This window comes from Perissodus microlepis, chromosome 11, assembly GCF_051167445.1.
Source record: "Perissodus microlepis isolate ML-2025 ecotype Zambia chromosome 11, ASM5116744v1, whole genome shotgun sequence".
Taxonomy (NCBI): domain Eukaryota; kingdom Metazoa; phylum Chordata; class Actinopteri; order Cichliformes; family Cichlidae; genus Perissodus; species Perissodus microlepis.
Genome location: NC_140471.1, coordinates 5,615,437 through 5,638,264, shown reverse-complemented (window position 1 = coordinate 5,638,264; position 22,828 = coordinate 5,615,437). Strand labels below are relative to the sequence as shown.

General features: G+C 41.5%; 1 protein-coding gene across 1 annotated transcript in view; it reads right to left on the bottom strand.

The window, feature by feature from the left end:
• Positions 1-19,520, bottom strand: part of tgfb2 (transforming growth factor, beta 2) — a 60,363-nt gene extending 40,843 nt beyond the window's left edge. The window contains exon 1 of the mRNA XM_084945122.1: positions 18,229-19,520. Within this exon, the coding sequence (XP_084801248.1) occupies positions 18,229-18,574 (346 nt within the window). The 5' untranslated portion in view covers positions 18,575-19,520. The remainder of the gene's footprint in view (positions 1-18,228) is intronic.
• Positions 19,521-22,828: the final 3,308 nt, after the last annotated feature.

Below are 22,828 nucleotides of genomic sequence, written 5' to 3'. Positions count from 1 at the left end.
TATTAGATAGATATGATACAAACCACTGCAGTGCAGTACCTGTAATACCTACAGCATGTTCTAATCGCTCTAATAGGATATTATGGTCGACAGTATCGAACGCTGCACTGAGGTCTAGCAGGACAAGCACAGAGATGAGTCCACTGTCAGAGGCCATAAGAAGATCATTTGTAACCTTCACTAAAGCTGTTTCTGTGCTGTGATGAGCTCTGAAACCTGACTGAAACTCTTCAAATAAACCATTCCTCTGCAGATGATCTGTTAGCTGTTTGACAACTACTCTTTCAAGGATTTTTGATATGAAAGGAAGGTTGGAGATTGGCCTATAATTAGCTAAGACTGCTGGGTCTAGAGATGGCTTTTTGAGTAAAGGTTTAACCACAGCCAGCTTGAAGGCCTGTGGTACATAGCCGACCATTAGAGATAGGTTGATCATATTTAAGATCGAAGAATTAATCAATGGCAGGACTTCTTTGAGCAGTTTTGTAGGAATGGGGTCTAAAAGACACGTTGATGGTTTGGAGCAAGTAATTACTGAAGTTAACTCAGAAAGATCAATTGGAGAAAAAGAGTCTAACTTAACATCAATGGTACTAAGAGTAGCTGTAGATAATATTACATCTGTGGGATGATTACTGGTAATTTTTTCTCTAATGATAAAAATTTTATTTGTGAAGAAGTTCATGAAGTCATTACTAGTTAACGTTAAAGGGATGGTTGGCTCAACAGAGCTCTGACTCTTTGTCAGCCTGGCTACAGTGCTGAAGAGAAACCTGGGGTTGTTCTTATTTTCTTCAATCAGTGATGAATAGTAAGATGTTCTGGCTTTGCGGAGGGCTTTCTTATAAAGCAGCAAACTATTTCTCCAGGCTAAATGATGATCCTCTAAATTTGTGACACGCCATTTCCTCTCCAGATTACGAGTCATCTGCTTTAGGGTACGTGTTTGAGAATTATACCACGGAGTCAGGTACTTCTGATTAGAGACCTTAGTTTTCACTGGAGCTACAGTATCCAGAGTCGTACGTAGTGAGGAGGTGAAATTATTAACAAGATAATCAACCTCTGTTGGGGTAGCGTTCAGATAGCTGCTCTGCTCTGTGTTGGTATAGGGCATTGAAGATGATAACAGTGGGTGGATTATATTCTTAAACTTAGTTACAGCGCTTTCAGAAAGACATCTACTTTGATAAAATCTACTCTCCACTGCTGTGTAATCAATTATTGTAAATGTAAATGTTATCAGGAAATGATCAGACAGGAGAGGGTTTTCAGGAAACACTGTTAAATGTTCAGTTTCTATGCCATATGTTAAAACAAGATCTAGAGTGTGATTAAAGTGGTGGGTGGGTTCTTTTACATTTTGAGAGAAGCCAATTGAGTCTAATAACAGACTAAATGCCATGTTGAGGCTGTCATTTTTAGCATCTACATGGATGTTAAAATCACCCACAATAATTATTTTATTTGAGCTCAGAACTAAATTAGATATAAAGTCTGAGAAATCAGACAGAAACTCTGTGTAAGGCCCAGGTGGACGATAGATGATAACAAGTAAGACTGGTTTCTGAGTTTCACAGCTGGGGTGGACAATGTTAAGCATCAGGCTTTCAAATGAATTAAAAGTCTGTCTTGGTCTTTCATTAATTAATAGGCTGGTGTGAAAAATTGCTGCCACACCGCCCCCTCGGCCTGTGCTTCGAGGTTTCTGGTAGTTAGAATGACTCGGGGGTGTTGATTCATTTAAACTAACATAATCATCCTGCTGCAACCAGGTTTCTGTAAGGCAGAGTAAATCAATTTGTTGATCAATTATTAAGTCATGTACTAACAGAGACTTGGAGGAGAGAGACCTAATATTTAATAATCCACATTTCACTGTTTTACTCTTTGGTTCAGATGTGGATACTGTATTGTTCTTTCTTTTTGATTGTTTATGTTTAAGTTGTTTGTTGCTGGTTTTTAGTTTGTTTTTTGTCTTTTTGGAAGCTGACACAGTCTCTATGGAGATGGGTTTTTGGGGGGGTAGCAGGAGGAGAGAAGCTGGAGAGAGGCGTGTAAGACTGCAACTCTGCTTCCTGGTCCCAACTCTGGATAGTCATATTTTGGGGGGTTTAATAAATTTGTCCATATTTCTAGAAATGAGAGCTGCTCCATCCAAAGTGGGATGGATGCCGTCTCTCCTAACAAGACCAGGTTTCCTCCAGAAGGTTTGCCAATTATCTATGAAGCCCACATCGTTTCTGGGACACCACTCAGACAGCCAGCAATTTAAGGAGAACATGCGGCTAAACATGTCACTCCTGGTCTGATTGGGGAGGGGACCAGAGAAAACTACAGAGTCCGACATTGTTTTAGCAAAGTTGCACATCGATTCAATATTGATTTTAGTGACCTCCGATTGGCGTAACCGGGTGTCATTACTGCCGACGTGAATTATGATTTTACTGAATTTACGTTTACCCTTAGCCAGCAGTTTTAAATTTCCTTCAATGTCGCCTGCTCTGGCCCCTGGAAGACAATTGACTATGGTTGCCGGTGTCTCTAGCTTCACATGTCTGAGAACAGAATCACCAATTACCAGAGTTTGACCCCCGGCGGGTGTGTCACCGAGTGGGGAAAAACGGTTAGACACATGAACGGGTTGGTGGTGTACCTGGGGCTTCTGTTTAGGACTATGCTTCCTCCTCACCGTGACCCAGCCGCCCTCTTTCCCCAGCTGCTTGGGGTCTGCCGGGGAACAGCTAGCGGGGCCTACACTATCTTCGGCTGCACCAGCTACAGGGGCCTGGCTAGCTACGGGTGAATGAAGGGTGCGAAGCCGAGTCTCCAATTCAGTAATCCTGGCCTCCAGAGCTGCAAATATGCTACATTTGTTACAGATATCATTACTGCTAAAGGAGGCCGAGGAGTAACTAAACATCTGACACAATGAGCAAGAAAGTGCAGGAGGGACAGGTGAAGTAGCCATGGTGCTAACGAGTCGGCTATGAGCTAAGCTAAGCTAGCGAAACAGTACAGAGACAGTGAGTGAATACTTTGGCTATAAATTAGGTAGTGAGTACACAGAAAGTGTGCTTCGGATGAAGCACGTGAAGATTATACTATGAAAGAAGAATGTATTTAAAAGTTGTTAATTAAATTGCTAAGCAAATAAGCTACTCAGAAACACCACTGTGTTTGAGCAGGAACAGGAAGTGATACTCTACCGCAGAGCGAGCGAACACCAAGTCCCTTTCATAGCACAAAATTTGGGGGGAAGAGTATTTAAATCACTCATATAAATATGATTTATGAAGATTAGTGTTAAATGTACTATTTTTATGTTTAGTGTTAAACCTACAAAAGTTTTGGTTCCAAGAGTATATGGGGCTAGTGACATTTGAGGTGTTTTATTTATTGGGAATGAGAGTGGGAAATGTTTTCAGAACTAGTGCATAATAGTCCCAGGCAGATGGTGCAATGCTTTGAACATAGTCCAAAAATTCGACCCTGCCCTGTAACTCTTCACTGAGTCCTCACCTTGCATGTTTAAGTCCCTTTCTGTTCCTCTATAGTAATACTCATTTTTATTGAAACCAACCTTAACTGAGATGTTGCAGTTTTTTGTCACATTTCTACACAGAAATCAGTACAAAATTAAAACATATTTCCTCAGCAGAACAATTTTCATGTGGTTTCTTTCTTTTGGTTGCTACCTTATTCACAAGCCACTCAGTGTGGAACTACCACACTGGGTAGCTCCACATTTGATATTGCAGAGAGCACGCCCAAACACGCAGATCGTCCCAAGCAGCCAGGAAATCAGATATGTCTTCCAGACATATCTTAAATTGAACATCATATTGACAACCAGGTTGGGTCATGGTTGGATGTCCAAACTGTGGGCCTAGTTTAGAAAACTTATGTCCAGAATTGGTCATGGAGCAACGGACCCAATATAGAAATGATCCGCGTATCTATCTGGCACATCCCATGTTTAGTGGGAACGACCTTGATGACCTCTAATTTTCTGTTTCTGAATTTAGATAAAACTGAGATTATTGTATTAAACTTAGGCATAAAAGATCTCTTAGGAGTATGGCATCTAACCAGATGCTTACTTTGGTTGGCATTACTTTAACCTCCAGTAACAATGAGGAATCTTGAAGTTGTTTTTTTTCCTACAATGCACATATTAAACAAATGCCTAGGAACACTTTCTTCCATTTTTGCAATATCTCTAAAATTAGAAACATCCTGTCTCAGGGATGCTGAAAAACTAGTTTATACATTTATTATTTCTAGGCTGGACTACTGTAATTCATTATTATGAGGCTGCCACAAAAATATCCTGAAAAGCCTTTGGTTCATCCAAAATGTAGCAGCAAGAATACTGACAAACTAGACAGACTGACAGACTAGAGAAAGCATATTTCTCCTATCCTGGCTTTTCTTCATTAGCTCCCTGTTAAATCCAGAATTAGTTTAAAATCCTTCTCCTTACATACAAGGTCTTGAATAATCAGGACCCATCGTATCTTATATTAATCTATTGAAAGTTGGTGCTACTAATTCCTAGAGGTGTTCCAACTCTTGGCTTTATAAAGTCAATTTCCTGATTTAAATCGATTTTAGTTTGAATAATGCGATATTGATTCAATAATTCTAAAAACTAGTGCTGTCAATAGATTTGAAAAAATCTAAAAAAAAAACCAACTAATTAATCTCACAATTTTCTGTAATTAATCACAATTACTCGATCAAGAGCATGGTTGCAGTTACATTTTTTTAACTTTATATTTAAGCTTGTAACTGACATTTATGCAATATAAGGAAGTAAATGCAGAATAAACACAAAGAATGTATGCTTAAATTCAAAGAGAATTTGAATAGTTTTCTTTAATCTTTTAGCACAGGTTCTCTCCTGTGAAATACAACTTTTTTTTAAAAAAAAGTATACACAAATATATAATATATATTAGTGCTGTCAAACAGTTAAAATGTTTAATCAGATTCATCACAGGGTTACTGTGGATTAATTTTGATTAATCACGATTAAATATCATTCATTTTTATTCTATATTAATCACATTTCATTTTGCATGAGCAAACAGACTGGAGAAAAAAGGGAAAATATATGCACTTAACATGTTTATTGAACATCTTGAACATTCATGTTAACAAAAAACTCTGACAGAGAGAGTGGATAAATGTTTACACTCTTGGGCACTTCAATGTCCTTGAAACGAGGAACCACAGATATACTCTGGCTGCAACATTTTGGATTAAATGTTTTTAAGACATCCTTATAATAGTGACATACAATAGTCCAGGCCAGAAGTAATAAACGCATGAACTAGGTTTTCCACTGGTTCTTATATAGCTCTTTTCTATTCTACTTGAGCGCTCAAAGTACTTTATACTTATCTCATTCACACAAGGACTCTTTTCCATGCTTAAGTGCTTTAACATTCAAACTCCAATGGACGTATCAGAGAGAAACTTCATGTTAGTATCTCGCCCATGATTTGACATACAGATTGTAAAGTCAAAAGACACGTCGTAGTCTCACTCCAAGCGCTTTATTCTTTACGCCATCATACACCACGTACACAAAAACAACAACTCCTCGCGGGCAACAGTACTCTCGCGATATAACAGAAAATAACAAGTTAACAATCTCCTTCTTTCTTTTTTAAAATAAAAATATAAACACCTCTTTAAAACATTTGCATAAATATATATGTAAACAAAAAAATTGTCAACATTGTTGAACATTCAGAAAACATTTCAATGTACTTCACTTTACTTAAAGCATACTATCACTGCACAAAATAAACAATAGTGCATTTTAATACAAAGAAAACTTAGTAAACAAAGGATCACAGTATCCAGAGTCCTTCGTCTAGTGCTTTTAGGAGGGTTAAAGGTGAAACTCCCTTTTTTGTCAGACAATCAGCAAGTTGGGATTTGGAATCTGACCAACAAACCTGTCTGATTTTCTTGGCTTGTATGAGCTCTTTTTGCTGCTCATTTCTAGCCTCTGTCTCTTCTCTGTAGCCTGCTTAGTGGACTTGAGTGCATCAAACAAGGAATGATTGTCAGTCACACAGATCAATGGAAGAGCATTCAGACCAGTGTTATCAGTTGTAAGCTCAGAAAAAAGTGTTGCCAGGAAGACTGCACTGTCTATTCCATCTGACATGGCAAGAGTTTCTCCTGCCAGTGTACTTCTGACCACACGGCTGATTTTTTTAGACTGTCAAAAGAGAGGACAAAACTTTCCTCCTTTACCCATGAGGCCGATTAATGCCCCTGCTTGAGTACCGCCATCAGGAAGGTTGCCAAATGATGCGTCACTGAAAACAACCAATGCCAAATCCTCACTGTTACCCAAGTGCTGAAACTTAAGAGTCACTTTCGCTGCCTTAAGTTTACGGATAACTTTGTTCACATCATGAATGGACTGCACAGTTGCATCTTTAATATTAGATGCCAGGCTGTATATGTCAAACATAACATCTGGCCTCGTTTGTTTGGCAACCCACAAAATCTGTCCTATTTTTGACCTGAGTTGCTCCCGTTCTGTTTCACTTAAGGAAGCATCCCCCTGTACAGCCCGTGCTGCTTGTAACTGAACCGGTTGTAGGTTGTCAATGTAAAGTTGTTGATGCACCTCTATTACATCATTAACTGTACAAATGTCCATACCAACATAAGAAAAGCTGTCATGTTCTTCACGTCCCACAAGGAAGGTAGATTTCAGTACAGCGATGACATGAGTTGCAAAGTGACTTGAACCAACCCAAAGGAAATCATCCAAGTGGCATGCAAGCACTCCCGTAATCTCAGATTGTTCATTCTGCCAATAGAACACTGCGGGATCATGTCTTTGACCTTATTGTACCAATAAAGTGAAGCATCTGCAAGTCCATACACACACTGTTTTGAATTTCCATAGAACATTGTCCTTGCCAGCTTCAGGTCTATGATAAATGTCTCTTCACAGTTCTATTCCTTGCAAAAAGGCTGGCTTTCAGAAGAAAACAGTCACACAGCGATAAAAAGAAACACAAAGAATGGCAAGAAGCTGTTGTATTATTAACTGCAATAGCCGGTCGCATAACAGCCACGGGAAGCCGACTGGTAAAGAGATCCAGTTCGGATTCCATCGTGGAAGAGAAATTGTTCAAGCCATGTTTCCGAAGTAACAAAGAGCCTGGATTGCAGCCATTCGAAGACCAAATATAACATTCCAGAACACTCCAGCTCACATGTTAGTCTGCTCCAAGCATTTCCACAAAGGTAAGTATTTTGTTGTAGTTGTTACGTAATTTATCATAACATAATTGTTGATGTAGGTCACAAATAAGCGCTATGCTGCTTTGTTTACTGTGGCTTTGCGGGCTAATGTTTGTTGTGTTTTGTAGGAAAACCAGTCTACAAAATGCTGGAATGCGAACCAGACTGGGCACCCTATATCAACCTGGGTCATACCGAGTTTAAAGCTGCTACCACAGTGAGATTTGATCGTTTAAGAGAGAGAGCAATATCAAAACAGCCATGAAAAGTCACGCATATATGTGCTCAAGTGTTGTATTGAAGCAATAAAGTGATGAATAACTCTTTTCCAGTATGTTGTTTTGAAATGTTTTTTGGGTTTTTTTGCATTGTTGATTTGTTTTTCACCGAAGCAGCTAATAAAGCACAATAGAATACAATTTTGCCTCTTTCTTGTAAGATTCTATAATAGAATGAAACAATAATGCCAGTTATAAATAAAGACAATAAATTGAATGAATTACAAAACACTTATTTTATTTCTATTGGATCTGAAAATGCTGTGTAATACTACAACCTGAAAAGACAAATAGACTGCGTTGGGCTGTACAGGAGATGAAGAAAAAAATTTTAACAACAGCTGTGAAATGGAATTGTCCAAATCACCAAAGTAAACTGGACCTGGGCTTGTTGCAGGGATCTGAAGTTACTAAACATTTTGTGAGTGTATGCGCTCACACTTAGGACCATATAGTTATAAATATGTGCGTGATGCAAGTTGGGCAGCACGCTAACGTCTTTAGTCCACTCTGTATGCCCGTATGAGTCTGACCCTTTCACTCCTTTGATTTTTTCCTGTACTTTTTTTTTGCCTTTTCGTCAACTCTGTCTTTGTACGGACCTGCCGTGTTCTCTTTCATTTTGTACATAACTGTTTTTGGGGCAAATAAAATGCAAGTATGGATTAAAATCGCAGAATTAATGCTAGCGCTTGATTCAGTGTTTTGATTTTGCTGCCACTCGTACCTACAATGCAATGCGCGGAAGTCACGTGGTCTGTCGATCTCTATACCATTAGTAGTTTCTTTAAGTATACAGATCCATCTAGTAGACACACATTTTTGACCCAGGTCTTTCACTTCATCAAATACACCATTACTTCTCAATCTCCTGCTGCTTAGCAGCATCAAAGGAGATATATTTTGTTATGAGTACATCTATATCTCTGTTTTCAGGTTCAGTGCAAAAACCATCAACAAGTGACATGTCTAAAGCTTTATTTTCACCTTCAGTACCATCAGGCTCAAGATATTGCACATTATACCAGTTTTTGTATTGCCCTTTGGCTTTTCCTGCTCTACCTAATACTCTGGCTGTATGTTGAACACTGTTGTCCCTGTGAGTAAAAGTGATCAGCTGTCCTCCCCTTAACTTTACATCTGCAGAGGAGACAGGATCAGTGTATGTAGAAGGCTCATTCGCAGTGTGTCACAGACATGTTTTCTGTAGTGTTAGTTTCTCTGTCACTAGTGATGTCTTCTTCCTCGCTAATACTCTGTCCACCATCGGGTGCTTCTGTCTCATCATTTTCAACTGTATCTTTGTTGTCAGTGTCATCATCAGTAGTACTCTGTGGTACTTGTTTATCTCCACTCTGTGCATCCACTTTACTCAACCTTGACTGGTGCACTATTATAAGAGTCACCCCATGTCTTACAAATACAACAGCTCCATCCTGCCCAATAACTACACCTGGACCCTTCCACTCTGTACAGTCGACTCGTTTGTAGTATACTTTATCTCCTGCCTCATATTTGTCATCTATAGGCCCAAGTTACTTGCATAGTGCTCTCCTGATCCTTTTTGAACATTCTGCCTCTGTAAATGCTTTCCTGGAAGCATGTAATGCTGATATATGTTCAGCTACTCTTGCACTTACAGTTGTGCCCTCTAAGGCAGGTGGTTTATCCATCAACACAGAAGGAAGGTTAGGGTTTTGGCAAAATACAAGTTGATGTGGACTCAGCCCCGCCCGTCGGGCTATATGATAACCCAACGGGCGGGGCTGAGACAGATTTTGGTCGCCCGACCGGAGATATCGCTAGCTCCGGGACGTCGGGCTAGTGATTTTGCGAGCCCTGTTCTGTAATAGCTCTCCATCACATTTTTTTTTTAAATGTATAGCAACAAGTTAGTAGAAGGCAGTATACACACACATCACAGCATGGCCGACAAATATTGGCTCAATAAATTACACACCACCCATTAGGCCATACTTGAGACACAGCCAAAAACAAAGCTCCAACTCCCATGTAGCATGAGAAATGCTCCCCAGCCCAGGCTCAGCCTGAGCATCAAACATCTTCCCCCCCATTTCCCCGGCACGTCTGCAAAAACCATCATCTTACACCAGACTGGTGCCATTGCTGTAAACAATGCATTGTTGGAGGAAAATGTAGTATTCTTAACTCTCTCACTCAATCTCCCCTTTTCTCTCCCTTCTGTTTTGCAATGCTGGCCACCGTGGCTGAGCAGTTCAAATAGCAATAGCATTCACGTCCTGCATGCTAGACCATGACTTAACAAAAATGTAGTACAAAAAAGTATGTGGAGCACACTGCTAGTAATTCCTTACATTTCCATTATGCCTACTAGCCAATTTGTATTACTTAGGTTGTAGAAAGTTGCTTGTTTTACCAAATATTACAATTCACTTTGTGGTCTGTCAGTATTGGATACTGTAGGGAAAGCAAAACTACAAAGTTGATAGTAATAATTTAGAAAATACATGTGGGTTAGTATTTAAGAAAAATAGCCAAAAGGGGTTGGGTCACAACATCATGGCATAATGGCAAACCTTGGCATTGATTCTCCTAGTATCTGTAACTCTACTCTAGGGATCAAAAAGTATTATTTTAGAAAATATTACTTCATGTTGTAAAAAGATAATTATGAGTTTACTCTTGCTTTACTAGATTGTGGGGCTTGCCACCGCTCTTGTGGGACAACCAATTAAAAAATATAAGATGAAACACAGTTTTTGTTTTTAGGGATATGAGGACATGAACCTTTTTCAGCTTCTGAAATGGAACAAGCCAGAAAAGGTTTCCTCTTCATCTTTGTGTAACAGTGCATGTGTGCATGATGGATGAGGTGCTTAAAGTTTTTTAATAACAACAGCACAATGTGGTTACATTTGTAGAGATCATGTACATCTAATTCAGAGATAGAAATTTTGTGTAAATTACTCTCTACAACATTGAAATCAAATAGGCACACAGAAAGAACGTATTAGTGATATCAGTGATTATATCAGCCTATCATGCCCTGCAAAATACATCTTAATACATATACAGTGTCATGTTAATTTACTTTTAACTTCTGTTTATGAGCTCTTGTTTCTGATGTGAAAAGGAAAACCAGATTGTGGTTACAGTATGGTAAATGGACTGATTCTTACATAGCACTTTTCTACTCTCCCGGAGTACTCAAAGCGCTCAATACAACATGCCACATTCACCCAATCACTTTCTTCTAAGCTTTTTAGTGGTTCCTAACTAACATTCACACACATTCATACTCCAATGGATGTTTCTTGATGCATGCTCAATCATCCAGGTAAGTAAATCCCCAAAAGTTTATTTTGTTCATCTGGACGTAGCGTTATGAGTGGGAGAAACGTTTCGTCACTTATCCAAGTGACTTCTTAAGATTGGGGAAACCTGCAGTCAGCTGAGACTGAAGGGGTCACTTGGATGAGTGACGAAACGTTTCTGTCCAGATGAACAGAATCAACTTTTCGGGACTCCAATGGATGCATCATAGAGCAACTTGGGGTTAGTATCTTGCCCAGGGACACTTGGTATGCAGACTGGAGGAGCCAGGGATCGAACCACCAATCAGTAGATGACCTGCTCTACCTCCTGAGCCACCCCATGTACCTGTAGTTGCATTTTACATTATTATTTTGTTTTTACAGATGACTTTTTTCTTCACTCATAGATCAGAGTTAGCCAGTGGTGCGGCTGGTTGGAGCCGCTGCACCGCCGAAGGCCCCTCCACTATCGGTGGCGATGCACCGGATGGGCAACGGGGACGACCCCCAGGTTTTTTTGGAGACTTTTGGAGCCACGGCGGAAGCCTGCCAGTGGCTGCAGGCAGAGTGGGCTCCGCGTTTGCTTCCTCTACTGTCGGGAGAGGCTCAGACGGCAGCCCTGAGTCTGCCGCAAACCTCGAGGAGCAGCTTCGAGGACGTGAGCCGGGCCAGTGTTGGACAGTATGGGTCTCGCCCCAGAGGATCGTCGCCGGCGGTTCGGAGCCTGTCAGCTGACCGGGGAGGATCGGCCGTTTGCTTGGGCCCGGAAACTGCACGACGCGGCAGTGCGGTGGCTGCATCCGGGATCATCAGAGGGGGAGACGCTGGTGGACAAGGTGGTCCAGGAGCAGTTCGTGGAGGGGCTGCCTGCGGAGAAAGCGAGATGGGTCCGGTGCCACCGACCCGCGAGTCTGGAGATCGCGGTCACATTGGTGGGGGACCATCTCACCGCCAGAGCGGAGGAGCCCGGGGGAGGCAGCCAGACACCGAACAAGCAAGCCCCAGTGCCGGGACCAAGGCGCCGGGTACCTGTGCCGGCACAGGGAGAGCTGTAAACGACCTCCTCAACATGTCTTGCAGTTCTCTAGAGGCCTGGTAATGAGCTAATCATGTGATTCAGGTGTGTTGACCCAGGGTGAGATCTAAAACCTGCAGGGACACTGGCCCTCGTGGACTGGGATTGGGGACCCCTGGTATAGGTTTTAAAATTCTTTGGTTCACTTTTAATATTCTAAATAATTTAGTGCCCAGCTATCTTTCCGAACTCCTCCATTTGTACAATCCCAATAGAGCACTAAGATCTTCCAATCAGATGCTCCTAGCACAACCTAGGTCTCAACTGAAGTCGAGAGGTGACCAGGCCTTTGCAACCGTAGCACCTAGACTCTGGAATAACCTCCCTGTTCATATTCGTGCCGCTGAGTCTATCCAGTCTTTTAAATCACATCTTAAAACCCATCTTTTTACTTTGGCTTTTGATTCTACCTAGTTGGCTGTTATCTGGCTTGTTGTGCTGTCACCTATTGTTTCCTGCCCTGTTTTCTTATTGTTTTGTTTTAATTGTCTCATGCCTTTACTGACTGTGAAGCACTATGGTCAACTTTGTTGTTTTTAATATGTGCTATATAAATACATTTTGATTTTGATTTGTTGATTTTTTTTTATTGTGTAGTAGGAGGTAAATGGTAGGGGTGCAACGATACACAAAATTCACGGTTTGGTTCGGTTTGATACTTTGGTGTCACGGTTCGATATTTTTTCGATATGTTCATGCCTTTTTAATTTGTAATTTATTAAAATTATAAATATATATTTTAACTCAAAAGTACAGTTTTTAATTTTAATGTTGCTGAAACAACAAAATAATAATAATAAAAAAAAATCTATCTGATCGAGAAATCACTCATCTTTGGAAAAGAGAGTTTATTACAGAGATGTGGCTCGTTCCAAAATAAAAGCTATACTATAACCCTTCTTCTGGGGTATATTCTCAGCAGCATATTAAACATATCAGGTCCCCATAAGGAGAATCATGTGCTAACGGCTGTCTAAATGACTCGGGTAAAGTTTGTAGCATGCGTGCTTGTTGTTTTTGTCTGCTTCCACTTGTCTTTGCACTAGGATGATGTCGGCGTAAATGTGCAGTCATATTCGTTGTGTTCCCACTAGTGCTGTCACCGTTAATCTCGTACCACGGATCGCCCCGTGCGTGGGGCTGGACGGTGTCAACACGTTAACAAGCTAACTGCGCTAACGCACTAGTTCCCACCAATTGAGCATTGCGTGGCACATCCGACATACTGTTTTACTTTTGTCCATGACGCACTTACCATCAGTGTCAGACTTCACATGAAAACCAAGATAGTTCCAAACGCCAGAACTGAATGAGGGTGGGGGAGGTTAAATTTCGGGTAGCGTTGAGGCAGTTGCCATGTTGCAACGAGCTTAGCTTCTGTCTTGCTAGCTTGCGCTGCGCTCAGTGGATCTGCACTCGACAGTGCAGCCTAGGCGGAGTAGTCGAACCCAGATCCACTGAGCGCTCAACACCAATGACTGTATAAAAGATGGACGACGCGACAGCTCCCCAAAAATGAAGCCAAAACGTCTCTATCGCCCCCTGGTGTCTGGCTGCAGTATAGGTCATAAACCCCGTCTCCTCCATGTTAGCGGATGGGATTGGGGTCAGACTAAAATTAATTAATTCTCCTCAGAAAATTTTTTTCCAAAGATTCTTTCTTTTGTTTTCAATAGTTCTCATCACGCTGATTTATGTCCAAGGGGTCTCCTCTCCCATAAGTTTGATTCTAATTCCTACCGCGGTGATGTTAAATTGGGGTGAAACGTCATCATGGCAGCTGCAGTCACGGAGAAACTTGCGTATCTCTGTTCGGGAATAGCGGATAGAGCGTAGGCTCTGAGAGGAGGGCCAGCGTTTACATTACGAAAACACGACCGACTGTTTTAACCTGACAGCCTGAGGTGTTCTTCAGTAAACTGGACTACCCGACAGAAGGACCCGAGGCCCCGCTGCACTTTTTCGGTAAGTTAAATGTGTTTGTAAGCTAATCCGTAACTACCGTCCTTAGCTCGGTCCTAATACCTAACTAGCTAAAATGAGCACTGAGGTTCGTTTAGCTAATCTGTGCAGGTGAATGAATTTACCCTGACTAAAGAAATCAAGAGAAACGCCCCGGGCTACTCAGTCACTAATTACTGTTACTGTACTTTTATTACAAGTATTATACTGTAAAAGCAACAGGCTGCACTCTGCTTCAGCTCCTGTGCAGAGCTGAATATTAAATATGTGCAAACAACAGTAGATTTTCAGTCTCTTGCCACATCTGTAAAGACAGTAACATTTTTTTTAAAAGCTTGTACTTCAGTAACTCCTCATTAATCAGGAACTATGGATTAATGTACTGTAGTGTACTGTAATACTGAAAAGAATGTAAGAGAAGAACTTCAGATCCTGAGTGTGTGAGGACAGAAGGATCAGCTTTATTTTGAGGGATAAAATTTAGATTTTAGTTTGATGATTCTGTTCTCTTTGTGATTACAGGAGCTGCCCTCAGATTCAGACCTCAGCACCACCCAGTGACAGCAGACAGATCATCCAACATGTTCACATGTTAACTGCAAAATTAACTGATGAAAACAGTACAAAGGTTAAAGTACCACATGTGCTGTAGTGAAAACTGCAGCTGCAGTTGCAGAGTTATTCATACCAGAGTAACCAGAGAGGATCATATATTTTTAAATATATAACTTTCTACAGGACCGAATATAATATCTTTATGTAAAAGTCCGGAGCCTCTGGGGAGTATTTATAACATTACACAAACCAAAGGTCTCCATCACAGTGTTCATGAAATGCTGGGTTTATCCATCTCCCGGGGCAGGCCTACGGAGGAGTGCTGAAGATTTCCCTGTGAGGGAGCTGCTGGTGAAGATCATGAGTCCTGCTTGATCAATGCGATGAGCTTCAGTGTTCCTGGTGTTTCTTAAATGAAGCCTCTCTCAGTGGGTCAACAGAACTTCTGGCACAGGACAGCTGTCATGAAAAAAAGGGAAGAAGTTTCTCCAAACCTCTGGACCCAGGAAACCCAGCTTGGTCCTGATGGTCTCCCTCACTAGTTTCTCTCTAGGGTGAATGTAGCTGTTGATATAATATGGACTCTATTATTAAATGAAATGAACAAATTAGACTACACTACTGAAACGTTCTGCTGATGTTTTTAAAGTTTCCATGTTACCAGGATGTAGACGGCTCTGAAGATTTAAACCGTTTTAGATCCATTACACTAACAGTCTTATGTTAATATCTCAAAGGACAGCATTACATTTTTGATATTAACAGTAACTCTGGGCCTCGGGAGAGTGTGCAGCTGAGCTCATCGCTGTCTAAAAATGGATTAATAAAAAAACATAAGAAGTGCTGAATCCTTCAATAATACAGACTATTAGAGTAACAGGTGTGTAGCATCCTAACTAGCTAGCAACAAGCCTCCAACACAGTGCGTATGCTAGCGGCTAATCTAGCAAACGAATTAATAACAGGGTGATTTTAGAACTATAAGATGATAAGCTGTGTGTCTCTTTTTTTTTATAACAGTGACATGGTTGTATTTACCTTAATTAAACGAGTCGTCAGTCGCGGTAAACCAGCAAAAAAACTCGAGCCGCCGGGCTACGTAAAAAGTGTAGGGGGGGCGTGTTTGCGGTCACGTCCAGCGGGTGTGTGGGCGGGAGCATTACACAGTCGCTCCACCTCAAGTCACTACTGCGCAGACTCTGGCTCCAAATTTGCAAGATGGCAGCCTCCACAAGCGGGATATTTTGGCTTCATTTTTGCACTATGGGAGGAGGCGGTGTCGCATCGTCCATCTTTTATACAGTCATTGCTCAACACAGACAGCATCGTCAGAAGAAAAGTTGATAAAATAAATAAAAAATTTTGTATTGTTCGATACATATGCGTACCGAACCGAAAGCACTGTATCGGAAGGTTCAATATAGATACGAGTATTGTTGCACCCCTAGTAAATGGTGGAGTGATCTAGAGCAGAGTCATGGACATTACTTTTAATTTCTATTTTTATTTGGTTCTGGGCAATCAACATTATCCAGAACCAACAGTTTCTCTATTACTATCAATAACTCGCCGGTCTCCGTTTCTTCTTCTGTGAAGTTTGGGTGTCATCCTCAACAGTACTCTATCTTTTAATTCACACATTAATAATGTCACTTGGTTTGCATATTTTGAATTGCGCAACATTAATTGTCTCCGTCCTTTTCTTACTCCACATGCCACTGCCATTCTTGTTCACAGCCGTGTTACTTCTTGGATTGATTACTGCAATTCACTTCTTGTTGGTCTTACTCAAAAATCCATGCACAAGCTCCAACGTGTCCAGAACTCTGCTGCCCGTATTATCACCAGGACCCCTTCTAATTATCACATCACCGCTGTCCCACAGCTCATTGGCTCCCGGTCAAATATTGCATCAATTTTAAAATACTTTTGTATACATTTATGGCTATTCATCATCTCTCTCCTCCATATCTCTCTGATTTGGTTCAGATCACCATTCCATCTCGGGGTCTTAGATCTTCTTCTTCTCTCTCGCTCTCTCTTTCCCTTCTCCCCGTCTTGCCACCATGGAGAGCAGGGCTTTCAGCTGCTCTGCTCCTCGACTCTGGAATTCCCTACCTCCTGACATAAGAAATATCACTTCCTTCTCTCTTTTTAAGTCTAGACTCAAAACTCACTTGTTCAAAATAGCTTATCCCACATAACCTCACCACTCTGCTATTTTAAATTTGTTTTATATTTTATGCTCTTATAATTGTGTAAACTGCTTGCTTTTATGCTTGTTTTTATTATTCTGCTGTATACAGTGTCTTTGTGTGTTCTGAAAGGCGCTTTCAAATAAAATGTATTATTATTATTATTATTATTATTACTACATAAGGCCATAAGCATGATGGTAAAGTGAAAACTGCATCCAGGGCAGAAACAACTGCATTATGCTGCTAATACAACCTCGGCTTATGCAAAAAAATGAACAGACAGCATGCTAATGCTAAGCTAGCCAAGAACTCAGAGAACTCAAAGATTTGTGACATTTGGCATGTTTGGAATGTATGGTTAGTGTGCTGTGTAGTTGCTCTTTCTGTTTGTCAAACAATGAGGCCACTACTGAATGCCACTGACTGACTGACTGAATGCCACTAGACTTGTGAGGAAAGCAATGTTGTGGAAACAACACACCTCTTCACTAGTAGGGATAGTGCCAAAGCTTTCTTCTTTATGGATGAGCGATGCATGTTTTGAATTGACAGAACAGGTGCGTCTAGTACACATAAAATGGGTGTAAAGAAATTATGTACAGGTAGAACGCAGCAGCAAGCACAACAAAATTTTTGGGCCATTCGTGTCCAGCAAGTGGGGACAGTAGCAGATGCTGTTTCTTACATAAAAGGGTTTTAACAATCCCACCACTGAAGGTAACAGTGCTATCCACAGCACTACTGTGTTACTCCATTTGTACAATTAAACTTGAACGCATAAATGTTATTTTTTTTCAACTAGTCATTAGCACTGACAATTTATATTTATGGGAAAATCTCCTGGGAAGTTGTTACCTTGATAATCCTGTCAATAATAAGTTTAACATACAAAGTATGTTTTTGTTACCCTACTTGACTAAATCATTCGTGTGTGTGACTGAATATAAACTGTAGTGGTCAGAGTAATGCGGGTAACATTCCACCTGGATGGTAAATGCCAAATTAATAAGTTAACAGACTAATCAATTATCACTAATCTATCATGAAATCCTGAGAGAATCTGGCCATATATTTAGTTAATTATTTGTCTCAAATTGCAGTTTTAGCCCTAAGATAAAGGAAGGAGGAAGGAAAATAAACTTGCATGTGCAATATGTACATCAGGAAGCAAAACATATCAAGTTCAATTAGCGACATGATGAAGCGAACAAGAAGTCCAGTAATTTGCTTGTTTTTGTGCCATAGGTTCAAGCTCACAAATGTATTGTGGCCAGCTGACTTGGTATCACGTTACTCAGGCAAACAATAAAGCTCACACTTGACGCTGTCGTTCGAGTGAGAGACCAAGTGTGTAATGGTAAAGTTACAAGGCAACACACAGCCTCGTGAAGAGTAGAAGCGACCGATATATAAAAAGTGTAGCTTATTTTTAATATTAGCACTACCTGGTTTTCCTTACACTCTCCCAGCACAGCGTGATGGAGAGGATTTTCCAAAAGAATTACAAACACGCGTAACAGCGGTATTCGAAGTTGTGCCTTTTGGCCTGAAATGGCATCAGTGCGGGCACACAGACTTACTCTCTGACGGGTAGAAGGGCTGCATGTCGATCTTGTGCACCTCTTTGGCGTAGTACTCCTCCTCGCTCCGCTGCCGTTCGCAAGTCGCCGCCCGTTCGTTCGCTTTTTCTTGCAATAAGTCCCGGGTGCTGTTATAGATAGAGACGATGTCCCGGGACACCTCCTCGGGTTCGGGGAAGTCCTCTGGGGGGGCTGCGAGTTTCAGCTTACTCAGGATCTGCCCTCGGATGGCTTCGATGCGTTTTTTCTTGAATTGATCCATGTCCAGCGTACTGCACGTAGACAGACTGAAAGCCACGGTGGCTATATCCAAAGTAAGGAAAAGGCACACGAGATACACGTTCATTTTCTCCACCAGCGTATTCAAATATCACAATAAATAATCAGGAAACAAAATCAAGAGCACTTTGCCTTTGAATATCGCCAAACAGATATATTCCTTTATCAACGATCAAAGTGGAGCATTTACGAGTACGAGTAAGCTGGTACCGAAAAATTATTTGAATCTCGAACAGTTCGTTTTAACCAATTTTAGCAGTGTACCGGAAAATCCATTCAACTGCCTCAGTCCAAAAAGAAATCCGTTACTGTGGGACAGCGAGGGTCTGCTCCCGGCTTGTTTGATCGTTGAAGGGGGTGAGGAGTAAATCTGGTACTGAATGTGTCCAGATAAGGACCTTCGCCTACCAAACGGATCTGCAATAGCCCACACGGATTTAAAAAAAAAAAAAAAGACGAAGGGGAGCCTAAAACTGAAGAGCTATCTTCAGCGAGCCTGAGTATCTGAACGCTCTTCTCATCGCTCTCCTGGAATCCAAACAGTCACTCTGTCACACTTCAGCGCTTTGATGGTCCAGACAGATAAATGGGTTTACACTAGCATCAAAACTCGAACGTGCTCTTAGCAGCGCCACAAACTTAAGCTGCCGCCTCGAAGTCGAATCAAAAATAGCTCCAGTCTTGTTCTCACAACGCTAAAGTCTTCCTGCAAAAGCAGAGCACTTTAAAAAAGAGAGAAAGAAAACAATAAACCAACAGCAAAAAAACTCGGAGGTTGTTCTTGGTACGACTGCAGAGCGTCTCCCTTCAGCTCATCCAGCTGGAGAAAGGATCGTTTCTTATTTACAAATGCTAAATTGTTAGTAGTGGCTGCTTACTGGAGCATTTTAAGGGACTGGTCGTACAGCGTGCTACCCCTTCTACCAGCTTTGAACCACAGTTATCGTCCTCACTTTTCGGAGCAGGATATGCTTTCAATTCCAGGTCAACAGACGATTTGTAGTAAACAGGAGTGTTCGTTTTGCACAGTGGGACAGCGCGGCAACAGTACTCTAATACGCTGGCTCATCACAGGTCATGAATGCGGGGTCTTATACCCGGGGTTCTGTCCTTTCTAATATGGCCTGGGCATGTGTACATGGGTCCACAATCTGTTACAATAGACAAATTGATTTTTTTAATTGTTATTTTTAACCAGAATTGGACTCTTAAACTTTAGATATTGAAACCATACATTTTCAAAAACACATATTATCTTAATAAAATTGCATAATGAGATTAGTGGTTTTTATTTCCAAAATCAAAAGCAGAAATGGGGTTGCCAAATGACAGGAAAAAAAATAAGAGCTGCATAACTTAAGAAAAACATCATGGAAAATTGATTGGTTCTTATATAGTAATTTTCTATTCTACCTGAGCACTCAAACCCTTTGTACAGCATTCACCCATCTGTGCAAGATTTTTTTTCTTCTATGCTTATTGTTATTATTATTTCTATTTGACTTTCTATTTAAATGTTATAAGGTATAATACTCCCACACTCCAGTGGATGCATTGGTAAGCAACGTGGGGTTAGTATATTTAACATGCAAACTAGAGCAGCCAGGGATTGAAACAAAATGACCTGTTTAAGGACAAGAAAGACACTGTGGACAAAACAGGAGCCATAAGCCCAGGCCTAAGTCTCCGTGATATGTTGGAGATTAAAACAGACCTCACCCCCATGCAACTTTGTACCACGCTGAGGGGACACTACAAGGAGGATAGCTCTACTGACCTCTATCATCGGCTGCTAAATATCACTCAAGGAAGTAATGAGTCCCCACAGAACTTTCTATTTAGGGCAACAGAGCTGAAAGAAAGACTCCTAGCATCATCAAGGGAGCCAGGGACAGATGAACAATACAGTGTCGAACTGATTCAGAAAAAGTTTCTGCGAGCCGTTGGCACAGGTCTGATCAGCGACAATGTGAAATACCAGATCAAACCCTACCTGGATGATCCAGCAGTCACTGACGATGTGCTGATTGCAAAGACAAATGAAGCGGGCCAGCCTTGAGTGGGAGAGGCAACAAAAATTCAGAAAGACCACCCGAGAAATGAAAGTAAGAGAGATAAAAGCAGAGGCACAGTCAGTGCAGGAGGCAGCAGTTGGTGCAGTGGGTGGGCAAGACCAGCCATTCTCCACCTCGACAAAAGGTAAAGCTGCTAAAGCACCAGCAACAGTGACTCGGAAGGAAACTGAGCTGTTTGAAATCATCAATCAACTAAAAGGGGAAATAGCTGAAATAAAAGGAGTTATTTGTGAGTCGTACCGACCTTCTCCCTCACACCGCCCAAGTCTCAAACGTGGCTGCAGGGATTGTCAGGACAGCAATAGAGGAGAAAACTGCGGCCACTGCTTCAAATGTGGACAAAGTGGGCATTTGTCAAGGGGATGCTGCACCCGGAGAAAACTTCCAGACAGGGCAGAGGAAATTGGTATGTCAGCTAGCACAGTGAACCCACGCCCGTCACCCTCTTTTCAGCTACTAAACCAAGGTGAGCAACAACAAGATGTTCACAAACTCTTGACAGACAGTATAAAACATTTGGAGACAAAAGTAGCAGCTGTCACACAAGATAAGAGGAATGAAGCGGTCTCCATCAGCCTCCTCTCCCCAAGGCAAAGAGCCCAGCTCCTCAATCTTATTGGGAGGAAGCACATGATCCTGCCTGCTTGAGGGAGTAAAAAGCACAGCGTTGTGGGACACAGGATCACAGGTTTGTCTCATAAATGAAAAATGGAGACAACAGAACATCCCACACCTCAAAGTTAGGAGTTTAACTGAAATCATTGGGCCTGGTATATTAGATGGGAGGGCAGTAAATCAGACACCAATCCCATTTTCCGGGTGGGTTGAAATCAAATTCAGGTTGCCCACAGAAGAGGCTGCGCAGTTAGAGCTTCTCATGCCAGCTCAGGAAGATGGGGTGGCGGAGGAGCCAATGGCTTCAATGTGATTGAACACATGCTAGAGAGGGGAATAGAGTCACCTCGTGCTGTAACAGAAGCTGTTAGCACAGCATTCTCCATTGACTGTAAGAAAGCTGAGGTCTCTATAAAGGTGATGAAGAGTGGAGACGATGGGCTAGGTGAGGGCAGAGTGAAAACTGGGAGAGAATTAATGAGCATCCCACCTGGTCAGACAAGAGTTGTCAAGTGTAGTGTGAGAGCAGGCCCACTCTCAGCAGGTCAGGATGTCCTGTTCGAGCCCAGTCCCTACTCCCAGATGCCAGAGGGATTGGAGGTGCAAGAGAGCGTTGCCAGGGCTGGACTGGGACAAAAAATCGGCCCGGGTATTTTGACTAGAGATCGTCCCCCCCAGGTATTATACGAAAAGCCATAAGGCCTTTGAATGAAAACAGACGCTGTTGTGACAGTGATGTACACTTGTTTTGTTGGTATATATATGATTCCTATACATTTTACGTCAGATTAAAACTTTGGTTGTAAGCTTCAGATAATTATTTAATAAAAGCGAGACATTTTAAATGAGAATAACGTATTTCTTTGTGCCCCCTTTTCCCTGTTAATGCCCTACCTGGCCCCCTGGCAAAACTTTGCTAGACCCACCCCTGCACAGTTACCAGCTGTCAGTGTGGATTTTTTTCCCATATTTCTAACATGTCAATTTATTTTATTGTGATTTATTTTCAGCCAGACCCATATTTGCTTTAAATGACAAATTTATTTAAGATGGAGTGATTTATGTAAGTCTGGGATGGTACGTGTTAACAACCACTCATAGATCCTACCTGCCGGATCTTCTTTTCGTTGACATTGCTGTTATGACTGATGAAGCCGAGCTGGTGAGTTTCTGTGTTAACTAAATAACGTGTTAAAGATACAAATATGACTATTACCAAACTGTACTGTCATTAATAGTGTTGCTTTGTTAATGTTTTATTTTGTGTCTTTCAGTTGATTACCTGGCTTCTGTAAAGGCACGGTTACTGTACTGGTGTTAGCTTATGCTTGTGCAATAAAGCTTATAAAAGGCAGCAATCAGCCTGAGTACGACACAGTTTCATCAGTTAAAACACACCCTTACGGTGGGAGTTTACTAAATTAAAGGTAGTTAGCTTAGTAAACGCCGTACAGTAATCAACACTTAGCAAGCCCCCGCGACAGAGAAGTGGAGGGTCTGTGTCGGCTACGGAGAATCCAGTAATTAGACGGAGCCCGGCCGATCGTCACGGCCGATCGACGTGACTTCGTTCCCAAAACATCGTCAAGCCGTCGTACGTGAGAGACTGTGTTTGGATTTCCTTGCTGGGA